General features: G+C 47.8%; 1 protein-coding gene and 1 long non-coding RNA gene across 4 annotated transcripts; one reads left to right on the top strand and one right to left on the bottom strand.

Annotated features, from left to right (window-relative positions):
* Positions 1 to 7,421: 7,421 nt before the first annotated feature.
* Rfc5 (replication factor C subunit 5) lies at positions 7,422 to 16,764 on the top strand. Of its 3 annotated transcripts, XM_027414185.2 has the most exons (11): positions 7,423 to 7,574; positions 8,662 to 8,726; positions 9,190 to 9,326; positions 10,555 to 10,634; positions 11,127 to 11,200; positions 12,349 to 12,508; positions 13,108 to 13,189; positions 13,478 to 13,607; positions 14,099 to 14,176; positions 15,272 to 15,326; positions 16,261 to 16,764. In XM_027414185.2, the coding sequence occupies exons 1-11, from the start codon at positions 7,516 to 7,518 to the stop codon at positions 16,355 to 16,357; spliced, it is 1,017 nt and encodes a 338-aa protein (XP_027269986.1). In that variant the 5' UTR covers positions 7,423 to 7,515; the 3' UTR covers positions 16,358 to 16,764. The 3 variants fall into 3 exon arrangements, with proteins under 3 accessions (XP_035299156.1, XP_027269986.1, XP_035299155.1); XM_035443264.1 differs by lacking the exon at positions 16,261 to 16,764 and having other exon boundaries at positions 13,478 to 13,672; positions 14,085 to 14,176; positions 15,272 to 15,308; XM_035443265.1 differs by lacking the exons at positions 14,099 to 14,176; positions 15,272 to 15,326; positions 16,261 to 16,764 and adding an exon at positions 13,830 to 13,874 and having other exon boundaries at positions 7,422 to 7,574; positions 13,478 to 13,672.
* On the bottom strand, positions 9,807 to 12,409 carry LOC118238652. The gene is made up of 3 exons (XR_004769498.1): positions 12,275 to 12,409; positions 11,103 to 11,469; positions 9,807 to 10,723 (listed from the first exon to the last, which is right to left on the bottom strand). It is a non-coding gene; the product is annotated as an uncharacterized LOC118238652 (long non-coding RNA).
* Positions 16,765 to 17,038: the final 274 nt, after the last annotated feature.

The following is a 17,038-nucleotide window of genomic DNA, read 5'->3' as shown; positions in this document are numbered from 1 at the left end:
TGGCCTTTTGCTGATAAGATTTTGGGGGGCCGGCAAGATAGTTTAAGGGGTTAAAGCACTTTCTATGCAAGCCTGATGACCTGAGTTTGATCACCAGAACTCACATTGGAAGGAAAAAACTGACTCCACTCCACACAGTTATCTTCTGACCTTCCTCACATGTCCAACCACTGTAACATGCATGTACACACACACCTACACACACACTGACAGCTTTAAAAAAAGAGAGAGAGAGGATTTTTGTTTGTTTTGTTTTGAGATAATGTCTCTCTCCATAGCTCAGGAATTTACTATGTAGCTCAGGGTAGCCTCAAAACTCATGAAAATTCTCCTGCATCAGGCTTTCATGTGCTATGCCTGGCTTAGATTTTTTTTTCTTCTTCTTTTTCTTCTCCATACTCCTGGGCCCTCAGTGTGAGGATAAAGGGGCAGTGACCAACTGCTTGCTTTGTATACAGTCAGTACATCAGGTACATACCTAACCGTTTGTCATCAGTGGCTTTTCATGTTCACAAAGCTGAAGCAGCCTGAGACAAGACAAGCCAGGCTTCTGAATACACTTTTGTCTTTCTTAATCATAATGACCCCAGAGATTGTAGCCCAAGGCCATGATATTGAAATCAAAGTAGGAATAATGAGGAACACTCCAAAAGGTAGATTTTTTTTTTAATTTCCCCAGCTGGCAGGGTCTTTTATTACTGTGACAAAGTAACAGGTTGAGAATTGAGGACTGAATTTTCTGGTGCAGGCTCATCACAAGGGGGAATTTGCCCCTCCCCCAAGCAATTAAGCCTTAGAGTTCTGGAGCGTCGGGATTGCACAACCCAGGGGAGCAGGAAAGCCTAGGAACAGGGGACAGCAGTGCAGTTGAACTGTTAAACCCTCAAAGGGCCTTAGAGGGAAGAGGTGGGAGTGGAGGGTGAGATGAGAGACAGAGCTCTTAATTTCTCCACAGAGATGGAGAACAGCCAGGAAGGGCAGGACAATGGGCTACAGACACACTGCCAGTATCCAGGGGCTTACCAACTGACACTGGCAGGTGACTTGACCAGAAACCCTATCAGAGACAGATCCTGGGGCTCAGGCCCCGGGTCTAACAAGTTCCCAGCCAGTGTAATTCACATTCCATCTCTATTTAGCTCTCAGAGAAGTTCAAATTAATTTTGTGGTATTGGAGCCATGATAAAAGTTCTGGACTGTCATTAAGTCTGAGTTAAAAGCTGTGAAAAAAAAATAGAGCTGTTAATATTCAGAGAGGTATGTGTGTGTGTATGCAGGTGAGTGTAGGTGCTCTTAGAGGCCAGAAGAGGGTGACAGATTCCTCTATAGGTGGAGTGACAGGTGGTTGTGAGCCATCTGTTATGGGTACTGGGAACCAAACTCCAGTCCGGTCCTAGATTAGTAGGAGCTCAAACCCTGAGCCATTCCTCCAGCCCCTTCCCAGGTGGTTTTAATCCTAAACCACTCATACCCATTTTTCAGATGCTAATATTGAGGTCAAAAGACATACCAAGTAGCTTACCAAAAAGATTATATCTTCAGATAATAGCAAAAGTGGAAATGAGCAACCCTCTCCTGACACCTAATAGGATAGCTTTGTTTTTGCATAATGTTCCAGTGAGTACTGTTAAGTTCTTGAAGTTAGACCCAACACATCTGGCCCAACCAGATGGAATTACCACACCAGAAGACATGTCATCAAATGGAACTTTATGGTGAATCAGTTTTCCAAAAACAAACACTATGTGAACAGCTGACCAAAGAGGCCCAGTCAACTGAAGTAAGCATAGTAAGAATGTCCAGTCACTTCAACCATTTATATCATTCTATGTTTTGCGACTATAATGAAATGCATGATGCAAAAAGGTTTATTTAGCTCACAGTTTTGGAGGCTAAGATTCCATAATTGGTCCTATCTATTGGACCCCTGGTGAGGACAAATGGTTCTGGCATCATGGTGGGAGAAATAGCTAGACAGAATCAGTCTTCCTTTATAATAAGTCAAGACAATAATCAGCCTCCTATCAAGGTGATACCACCCCTTTCTAGGGAGCCACACTGAATGAAGAGGATGACCTACCCTAAATGTGCCATCCCATGGACCGGGGTCCAGAACTATGAAAAGGAGAACTCAGGCTGTGCATTGATGTTCCATCTCCCTCTGCTTCTTGACTACAGATGCAACTCTCCACTACCACTGGGGACCATCACACTCTTAAATCGGGAGCCAAAATAGACATTCTTCCCCCTTCCAATGCTTTTTCCTGGGTACTTTGTCACAGCAGTGAGACAAGTAATTACCATAGACAGTTACTGTGAAATAACCACCTCACTTTCTGTCCTCTGCTTTCTTCTTGAAGATGAAGGAGCAATATAGTAAAGCTAATAGGTCTCAAACTTAGGTGAATCTCAATCCCTTGGAGGGCTTATTACATCACAGGTGCCCCTCTCCCAATTCCAGAATTGATGAGTTTGGGTAGGGGAAGGTAATTACCATTTCTAACAATGTCCCAGGGGACATGGCTGCTGTGACTGCTGCCAACCAAGAGTTCACTGGTGTCACAGCTAAGAGCTTGGGAATCAGAATCTTGGTAAGATCTCATTCGGCCCCTGATGCCAAGTGAGCAACTACTTAACATATCTGCAACAGGAGGCCAAGATGGTAGCTTGTGTTTCTTGCAATGATTGAGTGAGTACTGACGCTCTATGGCTTCGTAGGGGAGTTACATCCCAATCTCACACAAAATAAATATACTCCTACAAACCCATCATAAAGATGAATACTTAAAAGCTGAACCATAGTCAATTGGGGGCCATATGTGCAGTAAACACAAAACACTCTGAACACTGTGTGTGGACCACAGTAACAGCCTAATGGAGATCAGCTAGTATCAGCCTATCATCTATATATCAGCTAGTATCAGCCATCTATTCATTTGTCCATTCAGCTGTGTCATGTGCTTCCTTTGGGCCAGACAGTGCTACAGGCACCCAGTATGTAGTGGTCAGTAATAAATTGTCTCTTCTCATCGAGCCATAGTCCATCTCCAGGCACACACTGATGATGTCATCAGCGCCAACTACAACATCACCCAAACAAATTCTGCATGCCAAGCACCCAACTATAGTGTAGAAGGACCCACCCCAGGATGTTGTAAGAACAGAGAGAGAGGCAGGGCATGGTGGCACACAGCTTTAATCCCAAGGACCTCTACTATTTGAGTCAGAAAAGGAATCATGGTCACAGGTTAGGACAAAGATGATTCATCCTAGCCAGAATGTTCCTTGTTTATCTTTGTTTGTTTTTTTTTCCCCAAACTGTGTAGTCCTGGAACTCACTCTGTAGATCAGGCTGGCCTCAAACTCATGGAGATCCACCTGCTTCTGCCTCCAGAGTGCTGGGATCAAAGGTGTGCACCACTACCACCCAGCTTCCTGGAATATCTTAAGAAAAGTCAAAGCTTGGTGCATCTGTAGACTCAGGTAAACATAGACATAATTCTAACTCTTTTATCTGCTTAGGGTTTACAGGACAACCCAGCCCGAAGCAAAAATGATGTTCTGGTCCCAAATGGCTGCAGACATATGACCATGTATCCGTAAAACCCTGAACAGCAGGTGCACTTGAACTTTTATTAGAAATTATCCTGTGTGTGTGTGTGTGTGTGTGTGTGTGTGTGTGTGTGTGTGTGTGTGTGTGTTCATTTGGGTGCAGGTGCATACATATGTGTGAGTGCACACATGTGTGGAGACAAGAGATTAACCATAGTTGTTATTCCTCAGAAGTCATCCATCTTGTGTTTAGAGATGGGGTCTCAGACTGCCTTGGGGCTTGTCCATCAGTTTAGGCTGGCTATTGTCCTGTCCCTGCCTTCTCATCATTAGGATTACACATACCACCACCACCACTCCTGCCTCTTTACATGGGATCTGGGGATCAGACTTGGGTCCTCATGCTTGCACAGCAAGCACTTTACCGACTGAGCCATCTTTCCAATTGTGAGAATGTGTTCTAGTCTTGTCTGACTCTTAGCTCAAGGAGGGGACACTACCATGCAAAAGGTTATTAGCAGTTTGAATTTAAGCATGGTAGCCAAATGATACACCTATTATGGTGTGTCACTACCAATTGTCTTAGTTACTTTTTTATTACTGTGAGAGACACCATGACCGAGACAATTTATAGAAGAGTTTATTGGGAACTCACAGTCTCAGAGGGTCGGAGTCCATGATCATCACGGTAGGGAGTGTGGCAGCAGGAGGCAGGCATGGTATTGGAGCATGTTTTGGGAAGGATTAAGGGGTGTGGCCATGTTGGAGGAGGTGTATCACTGAAGGTGGGCTTTCAGGTTGAAAAAATCCACACCATTCCCAGTTAGTTTGCTCTCTTTCTCCCCACTCATGGTTTTTGTCTCAAGATAGCTCTCAGCTACAGCTACAATGCCATGTCTCCCGACCATGGTAGTCATGGAATCACCCTCTGAAACTGTAAACAAGCTGCCAGTTAAATGCTTTTTTATGCTGGGTGGTAGTGGCATTACGCCTTTAACCCCAGAACTCGGGAGGCAGAGGCAGGGGAATCTATGTGAGTTCGAGGCCAGTCTGTTCTACAGAGTGAGTTCCAAGACAGCCAGGGCTACCCAGGTATTATTGCAAGCTTCTCTGAGCCAAGTAGCTAATGATCTGAAGAACCAGTGTTTAAATTAGTCTAAGGAGGAAGCAAAGAATCTGGATGCTGTCATCCCTTGAGCCACATCCGATCCCCTTCTGTGATGTGTTTTGTTTTTGTAACCCAGTGTTGATAAAATTCCTTCCCAGGGAAGAAAAGCAATGTCTCCCTCTCTCCTGGGGTTCTAATGACAAACTGAAGTATGATTCTGCTGCCTAAGTTCACTCTGAGAAACCAATGCATTTTTGGGGGGCTTCCTTATGGAGTGTAAGTGAGAATTACTTACAAGGGTGTGGTTGCTCCTTCCTCCACAGATGGCACCAAAAAGGGATGAGGATTTACCTACGCCCCATCTCCCAGGCTTCCTTAGCTTATATACTCTAGTCCCTCCCCTAGTCCATGTGCAATTAAGGCAGTGTTGTATACAATAAGTTGCACGGACCCACAATATACTTCACTTGTATACTCAGGTGATGTCTTCCATGAGGGAAAGTAAATGGTCAAAAAGTCCAGCTGGGGTAATTCCTTTGTAAGTGCACACAGCTGAACTCCCCAAGATGGCAGTTTCTTGGCTCCTGGGGCAGCTACATACAACACTAGGCTGGCAATAAACTGGATACATAGCCAAGGATAACCTTGCAATTCTGGTGCTCCTGTAGGCACCTCATAGACTTGACATAACAGGCACGCAATACCATGCCTGGTTTCTATGGTACTGGGAATGAAGCCTAGGGCTCTGTGCATGGCAGAGTGCATGGACTCTGACAACTGAGACACACCCTCCACCCCCAAACCCCTTCCCCTGGGTTAGGCAGTGGTTAGGCTGCAGCATAGCTGCCACCTGTGTTTGAGGTCCGTCCTCCTTCTTCCCCAGCAGGTGACAGCGGCTTATATCTCCCACCCAACATCCCAACATCCCCACCCCACCCCCACCCCCACCTTAACCTCAGCTGCTCCTGGTGTCTTCATCTTTTTTGGGGGGCAGGGGAGGTTTCAAAACAGGGTCTCTCTGTGTAGCTTTGGAGCCTGTCCTGGCACTTTGTAGACTCACAGAGATCCACCTGCTTCTGCCTTCCGAGTGCTGGGATTAAAGGAGTGCACCACGTGTCTTCATCTTGTACCTTGGACATTGTGTCGGTATCTTAAAAGGCTTTATTTCCCAGGAATTGAGAGCCTGGAGGCAGGGAGTTCTAATCCACATAGTGAACTCTTGTAATTTAAAAAGCTGCATGAGAGAGAGAGAGTCACCATGCAACAGAGCTCATAAGGAGGTGTGTGTGTGTGTGTGTGTGTGTGTGTGTGTGTGTGTGTGTGTGTGTTAGAGTAAAGGGAATGGGAGAAAGGGGAGGGGAGGGGGAGACTGGCCTCCGGGGACAGGATCAGGAGAAAAGGGAGGGAGGCAGAGAGACTGGGGCGGCAGACAGAGGTGGGGAGGTAGACAGGGCCCTTTTTAAAGGGAATGTAGTGAATGTGCACAATTGGTGCTCTTTGGGGCTGCAGCTGAGGGCCTATCCTGTCAGAATCCCAAGGGCAGAACAGTACAGATGCCTGAATACTAACAAACTCCAGGTCAGTTGAGGCTACAAAGTGAGACCCTGCCTTAAAATAAAAGCAAGCAAATAATAATAATAATAATGATAATGATAATAATGATAATAAAGGCTTTATTGTGGATGTTATACACACTCCTTATAGAAAAGACAGAGCAGCAAAAGAGGTGAAAGTTGGGCTGTTGAGTTGGCTCAGTGAAGAGAGGTACCTTTGGCCAAGTAGCACAAACACACTAATTAATTAATTAAAATGAATTTGTTTTTCAAGACAGGGTCTCACTATGTAGCTCTGGCTGCCCTGGAACTCAATCTGTAGACCTTGAATTCAGAGATCCACCTTCCTTTCCTCCCAAGTGCTGAGATTAAAGGTGTGCACAACCATGTCTGGTGCTGAATAAATTTTAAAGTTGAAAATAAAATTGGTCTGAAATCCTCTTGATGTAGGGGAAAATAAATGTATATGTATATATACATATGTATATATACAAACACACAGATGTCTTCATGTGTATGTTTATGTGTGAGTGTGTGTATGTGAGTGTACATGTATGTGAATGTGTTATATGTATTCATGTTTGTGTGTATATATGTAGCTGTGTGTATTTGTGTGTATATATGTCTGAGTGTGTGCTTCTGTATGTGTGACTGCACGTGTTTATGTGTGTGCATAAGTGTACATGTATATGAATGTGGGGATATATATATGCATCTGTGTATGTATGTTTGTATATGTGATTGTATTTTCGTGTATATGTCTATATGTGTATGTGTATGTGCGTGCAAATGTGTTTATGTGTATGTGAGAGTATATGTATGTGACTGTTGTGCATATGTTTGCATGGATGTATGCTTGTATATGTAACTGTGTTTTCGTGTGTGTATTTGTGCGCACGCGTGTTTGTGTGCTGCTGGTTATGGAACCCAGGGCGCACTGCCTGTACCCACACCCGCGGAAGTGTTTCTGGCTGTGGAACCTGCTGCTCCATTGTGGCTTGCCCTTGCGCTGGCAGGATGTGGTCCTGGTGAGGCCCGCGGTGGCACCGGCTGCGGCGCGGCGCGCGGTCTCCCTGGACCTCCTGCGTGGCTCAGACAGCCCGCTCCGGCTGGAACAGCCAGCTGTGGCAGGGCAGCCGGCCGGCGCCTCGGGTTACCTAGCAACTAGAGCCCTAGCAACAGGGAAGAGGCCGGCCGGAGGCAGGAAGCCGGAAGCGGGAGGCGAAGCCTCGCGAGGATTGGTTTGCGCGCGGACTCTGAGTAAGGCAGGTCGGTGCCCCGGGCCCGCAGCATCTGTCAGTCATGGCGGCGGTGCCTCCGGAGCAGCGGCCCGCGGCGGCCCGGGCCCGGAACTTGCCCTGGTAGGAGCGGCCCCGCATCCTGCTTTCCGCCCTTCTTTCTAGAAGCTTTACGACCCCCTTCCCGCTCCCGGCCTGCGGCCCGCGTGGGCACTGCAGACACCCGGCCTTGGCGCCTCAGCCTTGCCTGCAGCCGCCCGCTCCCCCGCTCCCATACCCAACAGTCATGCTACCGAGGCCTGAGCGCAGCTTAGCCATCCTCTGATGCCTAGAGCATCGCCAATGCCCTTTGATGACCCTAAGAGATCGATCCTGACTTTCTTTAGAAAAGCTCAGAAACTGGGGGTAGTGCGTAGGCTTGCATTCGACCGACCTCAGGTATCCGAATTCAGCGCTTGCTTTCTTTTTTCCTTTCATATTACCTTTTATTTGTGGGGGAGGGGAGTGTAGCAGCGCACTCGTGTGGAGGTCAGAGGACAACTTACAGGACCGGGTTCTTCCCTCCCAGCAACTTGGATCCCCGGGATCGATCCCAGGTTCTCAGACTTAGCGTCAAGTACCTTTGCTTGCTGAGCCATATCGGGCCCCAGGACTTGCATTCTGAACGGTCCTACAGCAGCTGTCTGGCCATTCTTACTACTTTTCTGGTCTGTGTCCGAGGAGGAAGAATTGTCGTGGGCCACACATTAAAGTCACAGGAATGGAGTCACAGACTGTGACCTTTTGAGTCTGGCTTCTCCAACTCAAGGTTGCTCCATGCTGTAGCATGGCCTGGCTAAATCATAACTTACTTGTGGATATTTGAGTATGAGTTCTTTTCAAAGTCACATGCCTATCCAAGTTGAAGCTCAGTGCTGTTGACTTGGGGCCCACTGTGGGGGTGGAGCCCAATGTAGGATGTTCAGCCACTCCTGACTTCTACTCACCAGATGCCACTAACGCCCTCTGCCCACTTATTACAGCTAATGGCCTGGCAGATGTCTCCCGGGGGACAGAACCCACCACTGGTTGTGAGAGTCACTGGCTGTATTGAGATGGGAAGGGTTTCTCTTCCTCTCCTGCTTGGGATGTGAAGGCGTTTCTTTGCATGCGGCAGAACATGGCTTGCATCTGTATATGCTGCTGTAATTTGTGTTGAATCCCATTTCAGGGTTGAAAAGTACCGACCACAGACCCTGGCCGATCTCATTTCTCACCAGGACATTCTGAGTACCAGTGAGTATCCCTGTCGGTTGTTGTCCTTGTGGGAGGGCTTGGATACATTTGGTGTTGATGCTGTCTCTGCTAGGAGACAGTGTAAAGGAAGGACTGGACTTTGTAGGATGGAGTGTATTGGTTCCTTTTCCATAACTGCACTAAAATACCTCCGAGGACAAATTTTTAAAGATAATTATTTTTATTCTATTTTTTGTTTAGGTGTTTTGTTTACACATACATGTCTGTGTATCATGTGTGCCTGGTGCCTCTAGAGGCCAGAAGAGGGTATTGGGTCCTCTAGAAGTGGCATTGTAGGCAATTGTAAGCTACAGTGTAGGTGTGTAGGTGCTAGGAACCTGTAAGAGCAGCAACCACAGGCGGGCATTGGTGGAGCACACCTTTAATCCCAGCACTCGGGAGGCAGAGGCAGTTGGATCTCTGTGAGTTCAAGGCTGACATTGTCTCCTTACTCCCGCCTTAGTTCAGAAGTTCATCAGTGAGGACCGCCTGCCACACCTACTTCTCTATGGCCCTCCAGGGACAGGAAAGACATCCACCATCCTGGCCTGTGCCAAGCAGCTGTACAAAGATAAAGAATTCGGCTCCATGGTCTTGGAGGTGAATGGGACATTCTCACTCCACAAGTAGCTCAGACCTCCAGACTCTTAGCTTTCATTCCACTAGTTTTCTTTACCTTCCTGGCCTCTGTGTCCTGGTTGGGTTTGGCCATCGAGATCTGAGTGGGGGCAGGAGGGGTTAAATAGAGATGTTATTTGGACTCACTAAGGTGTTAATACCGGGCAACCTCCACTTCCTACAGGGCTCAAATCAGAGGCCGTGCCCTCCCCACAACCTGTTCTACCTGCCCACAGCTCTTGTTAACCCCCCCTAGATTTAGGGGTGCCAATTAATACTGCATAGCCCTGTAGCTTCTCTAGAACTGTGGTTCTCAACCTTCCTAATGCTGTAACCCTTTAACACAGTTCCTTGTGCTGTGATGACCCCAAACATAAAATTACTTTCATTTTTACTTCATAACTGTAATTTTGCTAGTTATGAATCGTAATATAAATATTTGTATTTTCCAATGGTCTTAGGTGACACCTGTGAAAGGGTCTATTAGATGTCCCTCCAAAGGGGTCATGACCCACAGATTGAGAACCATTGCTGTAGACTCAACAAACACTTTTAAAATGTCAGTTTCTTCATCTGGATCATCTTAGATTACTATACTGAGATATGTAGTCTGTGGATGTTGGGACCTTGGCTGATAATCTTAATACCCTTAGATTACAAAAATCTGAATGTTATGTTGGAAGAAAAGCATTTGGGGGACTAGGGATGTAGCTCAGTTGGTAGAGACTACCATACACAAAGTCCTGGGTTTGATCCTTAGTTGTGGTCATCTTTAGGCTATGTGAGTTCAAGACCAATCTGAGGACAAAAGACCCTCACTCAAAAGCATTTGACTTACACAGTAGACATGAGGCTCAGCCCTTTGTAGTCCAGTGTTCTTTCTTTAGCTTATTCAAAACCTGATGGCCTCCAGGTGGTGAGAACTAAAATTAGCATCATTTTCTCACAGCCAAGGTACTGGTTCAGGGTCACCAGGCCCTGTGTTTGTTTCATAAATTTATGTGGATGGTCCTTAACGGGTGGGAGACAGGTCATATGCCTTTTAGGATGTTATATGATAGTGTTGTGCTGCTGAATAATTGTATCTTAGCTGTCATTAGACCTAGTGAGCTAGCTGGCATTACTGGAGTGCTGAAAAGACAGTTTCCAGCCAGGACTTCATAGCTGGCACAGGGTGTGATTTTCACTGCAGCCTGTCTTCCGAGTGTAGCTGAATGCATCTGATGACCGAGGAATAGACATTGTCCGGGGGCCAATCCTCAGCTTTGCCAGCACAAGGACAATCTTCAAGTAAGAATTATATGTATTTCTCACCCCAGAGGTCTTAGTGCATGAAGTCGGGGCATAGCGTCGCTATTAATCTTCCCTTTGGCCACTGTCTAGGGAAGAAGGAATGACTTGGTCAGCAGCAAACGGATAAATCAGGATGGTCCAAGAGATGTGGGGGTGCTAGGGTAAGGTACTGCCTGAGCCTACATCAGAAGCAACTCTTGGGAGTGTTGGCTCTATGTGGGCCGCTAGCTGGGTGAGACTGGATGAGCTGGTCTGAATTTAAACAGCAATAATCGAGGTCAGGAAGGATGACTGGCATGGTGGTTAAAATAAGGAAAAGAAGAGGGCAGTGAAATGGCTCAGTGGGTTAAAGTGTGGGGGTGAAGATGTAGGCTCAGCCTGTGTTTGGGGGTGAAGATGTAGGCTCAGCCTGTGTTTGGGGGTGAAGATGTAGTCTGACCTGGGCTCAAGAGGAAACTGACAAACCTCAGCATGTGTTTGTTCTCCTAGGAAAGGCTTTAAGCTTGTGATCCTGGATGAAGCTGATGCCATGACTCAAGATGCCCAGAATGCCTTGAGGCGAGGTAAGACTTGCTGCCCCATCTGACACGTTGGCCAAGGAGTGTACTGAAAGCCAGGAATTCTGGGTGTGAGATTATCTTCCCATCAGGAGGCACCTCTTAGTCCCGTGATTCAGTAAGACTGCTCTGTAGCTGTGTCCCCTTCAGCACCCCAAGTATGGCTGGTCTCTGTCATCTCGTTGTCCTCTACTGCTGGCTTCCGTTCCAGATTGGGAGTCCGTCATTCAGTGAGGATAAGGCTTAATTTCCTAATCTACTGGCAGACCCTCCACCTATGGGGGAAAAAAACCCAAACAGCAGGCAAGACTCTGGATGTAGGAATGGCCTTAGTGCTGAGTGTGCCCTGTTTTCCTGTGGATGGGGCCCCATGCCACTCCTGTTAAAGACCCTTCTGTGAGCAGCTCCCACTAACACTCCCAGAGCAGCTTTGGGGTCTTGTGGAGATGAGACCTGGGAGGGAAGGAATGGTAGAGAGGAGGAGGAGCACAGACAGAATTTCTTCTGGTTCTAGAGTGTTGGCACCCTTCCTTCAGCATCTTGTTCTGCCAAGTGACTGTCAGTGTGGGCAGATCTGTGTGGGGACACTGGGTCCCTGCAGAGTGACACTGGTGTCCTGTGTATCTCTCAGCACTGGCTGTTGTTCCCGGAATGCTCCTAGATTTTCAGGCATGGGCTGCAGGGAAGTGTGCAGAGCCATCGCCCTGTCTAGAGGTGGGCCGTGGCAGCCTGTCAGACAGCATCTTATACGAAGGGATGGGGGCTTGTGGACAGACTGGACTCTGATCTTGAGAAGATGACAAAAGTGTTAGAACTATGACAGATCATAAAAATTCGTCTTGTGTGCTCTAATGGTATGTTATGAACTTTGGAAGTGTATTGGAAAGTGGGGGGGGGGAGTTGACTCTTGGCAATAATCTCAGCACTCCAGAGGCTGAATCGGTTGGATCACCTGGAGTTTGAGGCCAGCCTGGGCTACAGAGTGAGATCTACCCAGGAAGGTGGTTGAGCTGGACCTGTTTGTTGCTCAACACCCAGTAACATTGTTTGCCCCGTAGGCAGCTAGCTTCCCGCTCTTACCTTGTTAAACCTTCCGAGGTCCCTCTGGACAGTCAGGGTGGAATCTGAGGTGAGGTGTTTGGTTTTCCTCCCAGTGATTGAGAAGTTCACAGAAAACACCAGGTTCTGCCTCATTTGTAACTATCTGTCCAAGATCATCCCTGCCTTGCAGTCCAGGTGCACAAGGTTCCGATTTGGCCCCCTGACGCCTGAACTCATGGTTCCTCGCCTGGAGCATGTAGTACAAGAGGAGAAGTGAGTTTGCTTTACAAGAAGGAAGGGGGAGGATCTTGGGGATTGAGTGGCATGAAGACTGGGCAGAGTGCCTAGTCCAAGGGGAAGCCTTCGGGACTGCTGGCTGCTGTCATTTTTCTGTGGGCCCTGGTCATTTTACCTCATGAGCCCCCCCCCCTTTTTTTTTTTTTTTGACAACTCACCTGCCATCCTGAAAGCTGTCCCCTCTGTGTCATGGGAACTGACTATTGCTAAGTCCCTTTTGTAGATGCTGCCAGCTGGCTGGAAGGGAAGGTTCTGAGACATCCATTCTGTCAGATGTAGAGCTGTAGCCTGTTTCTTTCCAGAGAAAGTCACTCACAGCAGCCACTTCCTTAGGGGCTTGGTCCACAGTTAAGACTCTGGGTGGGGCATGGCTACTCATGTGACACGTGTCCCTAAGCACTGCAGTAGCTTCTGGATGCTGTAGGTCAGGAAAGTGTTGTCACCTCTGTTCTGATGTTTTTCTTCCTTTAAAGCCCTAATCATTCAAGGCCATTTTGTTCCCCATAGTTGATGTTGTTTGTGCTCTTTTTGGGGGGTGGGGATGGGGTTTTAATTAACTCCTTTGCCTATTTTAGTGTTGATATAAGTGAAGATGGAATGAAGGCCCTCATCACTCTGTCCAGTGGGGATATGCGCAGGGCTCTGAACATTCTGCAGGTACGATCCCACTCTGGGCATATTAAACCATAGATTTGAAATAGCTTTACAAGACCGACAGACAGCCAATCCATACATTCATTCAGACATCTAGCACCAGTGAGACTCGCCTTGTTGTACACTAGTTTCTTGCCTGTGTGTTCCCCTAAGGGAGACTCAGAACTGCTGCAAGAGAGGCTGGGGGAGGATGCTGTGCAGCAGAGGGCAGCCCTTCCAGTGTGGAAAGTACAGTGACATGTCACTGCAGCAGGACAGCTGTTGACAGCCCCTGGGTCCTCCTGTCTGCAGAGTACCAACATGGCCTTTGGAAAGGTGACAGAAGAGACCGTGTACACCTGCACTGGGCACCCCCTAAAGACAGATATCGCCAACATTCTGGACTGGATGCTGAATCAAGACTTCACCACTGCCTACAGACGTATCCTTCCTTGTGGCTGCTGCCAGGCTCGGGCCCAGCCAGCACCTGCACCACCCAGGTGGAAGGTATCAGCTGGTAGACAGCAGGTGTCCCCAGGTGGAGAGTACCCTTCTCTTACTGAATGGCTCTGGCCTGTGAGAGGCCAAAAGTAGCTTCTCCCTTCAGTTAGGCCTTGGGTGGAGGAAGCAGTCATTAAAGGGGCCTCATTAACTTGTTTTGCAGGGAAATGAAAGGCTACAGATAACGGTGTGATCTTTTAAGGAGCCGTTTGTTCTGCTCTTTAAGAGACAGCTATGCTTCTTAGAAAAGCCTCATTGAAGATAAAACAGGACAAGTTAGAATTGGGCCTGTGTGCAGCTAGAAGTGGAGAGGTTTCTGTCTGTGCTGGGATGAAAAGCCCCACTTTGAAGTCACTCGCCAAGGGCTGGGGTTGAAGCCTCCCTGCAGCCTGTTCTGGAATGGTTTCCCTTCCCTTAGCTGCTCCTCCCTAGACATCATGGAGCTGAAGACTCTGAAGGGCTTGGCTCTGCATGACATCCTGACAGAGGTTCACTTGTTTGTGCACAGAGGTAACTGTGGTGGCCCATGGTGGGGAGGGGTGGGGAGGCATAGCTGTGGGATGGCTACAGAGGGTGTGAGGTTTTCATTCCTATGCAGAAACAGTGTCTGGCCCTTAATCTCCAGCAGCTCTGACTTGCTGTTAAAACTTTGCTCCAAACCCTTCCTAGTGACTGGAGCTGCTGGGTGAGTGAGTAGAAATAGGGGAACTCTATTTCCTCAAGGGAACATCTTAGAGCAGCAAGTGCTGTATTTTACTTTTCACTCTTGTTACATGTCCCCCACACTAGGGATTGAAGCCAAGCCCTTGTACATGCCTGTATACACATGACCTACTACTTCTGGGCTATGTCCACAGACCTCATTTTGGGGATCTGCACGCAGGGCTGTGGCATCCTAAAGCTGCTCTCTAGCCCATGAATCACATTTCCAGGATTGCCTCCCTCAAAGGGGAGATCTGCAAGCAGATCTTCCTTTAAGTTCCCTGCTTTCTGCCTTGTTCCGGGGATCAATCTCTGGTTGGGCCATACCTGCCAGTCACCCCAGATAATGCAGTCAGCATGGGGTGGGGGTAGGGAGAACCACATGCAAGCTTTTAGAAGAGGCTCTCCAGGGAACCCCTCCATATAGCCTTTTGGAAGCTTTTCTTGAGACAGCAGCCTCCTTCAAATGGAGAGGCTCCATCTGGCAACCAGTACAAAGTGTGCTTAAGTTTGGCTTCCTAGTTACTATGTAGCTGTCACCCACCATGGACAGTATTGACTTGTCTGTATTCTTATGATCACTGTACTAGGGGATGAGTACTGTGTGTGATTGAGTGTTCTTGTTTGTTTTTGGTGATGCAGATGATGGAATTTATCTTCTAATGTATGCTAGCCAGCAGTCTTCCACTGAGCCACACCCCAAAACAAAAATCACAAAATAGCCTATAGCCTATGGGTCCTATACCTTCCTTAGCCTATTGGTCTGGTGGCCTGTCATGGGCCTGGGGCTCAACCCTGTCAGAAGCCCCGTGTGTGATGCTTAAGCCTGACCTTTCCTCTGGTTTTATTTGTTTTATACCAATAAGTGACAGGCCTTACTCACTTGATTTTGTTTTTCCCCAGTTGACTTTCCATCTTCGGTTCGGATACATTTATTAACCAAAATGGCAGACATTGAGTGAGTGTTTTCCCGGTTTTAATTCTTTGGATGTCCCCTCTTCTGTTGTAAGCTTTTTAGTTTCAGCTTGTGTGGCTTCGGCTTGTGTGTCATTCAGAAACGGGCGATTTGGTTTGAGGTAGTGCCAAGTAGAATGTGGTGAAGGCTGTGCCCTGCCTGCAGAACACAGGGAAGTAGTACAGAGGGCAAGCACAGCTCAGTCCCATGTCTGAACAAGAGGGTCCCTTCAGTCCTCCAAGCTTTAGCCCATGGCTCTGCTTCAGGTGGGGTATGCAGGTCATTTGGGGGTGCCCAGCTACCCTGCTTATTAAGGCATTGTGGTATATAGGAAGGAGCACAGTGGAGGAAAAGCAAACAAGCTCAATTTTCCACTTTGCTCAGCTCAGTAAACACTGTCATTAGTCCCTAGTAACACTGGTAGCTGTCATTTAAGTGGACAGCACACTGGGCCCTGACCGAATGTCACTATCACCAGCTCCAGCAGGCTGTAACTGGCTCATGTAGACAAATTGGGTCATTTTCTATCACTACGTTGGGAGTGATTTTGCTTTCGGTGGCTAGGCATTTAGGAGTGACAAGATGATGCCAGTGCCCTGCTTTACTGCCTAAACCACAAACCTCCAGCTCCCTTCCCAAGTCCTCCTATCACAGTTTGTAAGCCCTCATCACACACCCTGCGGTCTGTGGAGGGTGAAGTGGGTGGAATTTAGAACCTGATGGTTCTGGGTTTTCAGTCTGTCCTCGGCATCGTCAATCAGATGGCTGAGTTGAGTGTTTGGGCAAGAGACTGTTGGAGGACACGGACAGGAGTGCTATCCAGAGTAGGTATATCAGCTCTGGCTCCCCTTGGCAGGCCACAGCAGCTCTCACGTTCTCGAGCTCACAGGTGGGGGCCTTGTATGCTTTATTCTCAACCTGGGGTTGGTGTCTTCAGGTATAGACTCTCCGTCGGCACCAGTGAGAAGATACAGCTGAGCTCCCTCATCGCTGCTTTTCAAGTCACCAGAGACCTGATCGTCTCAGAGGCCTAGCAGATCCAAGGCCTGATGGCCCTGCCTCAGGCCCATTGGTGACTAGAGGACAGAGGACTTGCTTACCGGTATAGTACTACTGCCCTGTGCCACTGAATAAAGCCGGTCACAGAAGTCTCTCCCCAGGTATTTGGGCAGTGTTATCTGTGGCTGTTTGGAGCCGGGATCTACAGAGCAACTTTAATCTGTAACTATCCACGATGCTTGTCTTTTGTAGGGGAAAATAATTCTTTGGCGGGGGGGGGGGGGGGGAGGCTCTAAAGTCTTTACTGTCAGTTGCTGGGGTGACAATATTGGCCTTACCTCAGTTATGTCTGCATTGTAATGTTCAAGTTGAACACGATTCAGGTGTTGTTCAGCTCAAGGTCTGCATCTCCGATGTTAAACTTTCTCACTTTTGTATCTGCTTTAAATGGGTGCTAGTGAGTTTCTGATCAAAACTGTTCTAATGTGGTAGCACACCTATAATCTCAGAATTCAGGAGGCTGAGGCAGAATTACCAGCCACTTGCATGCCAGCCTAGTGAGATAAATCCAACCAGAAACAAAACACCCGTCTTTCTCTCTCTTTGAAGGCTTCCCAGCAGGTTCCAAATTCTACTGTGACAATAGCAAAGAAACTGTCAAATACAGTTAGCCTTCAGACTGTGCCTTTGTGGGCTAGTAGCTGTGCAGGCCTCAC

Source organism: Cricetulus griseus, chromosome 4 (assembly GCF_003668045.3).
Source record: "Cricetulus griseus strain 17A/GY chromosome 4, alternate assembly CriGri-PICRH-1.0, whole genome shotgun sequence".
Classification (NCBI taxonomy): Eukaryota; Metazoa; Chordata; class Mammalia; order Rodentia; family Cricetidae; genus Cricetulus; species Cricetulus griseus.
Note: the sequence above shows the minus strand (reverse complement) of the source record. Positions and strands in the feature narration are given on the sequence as shown.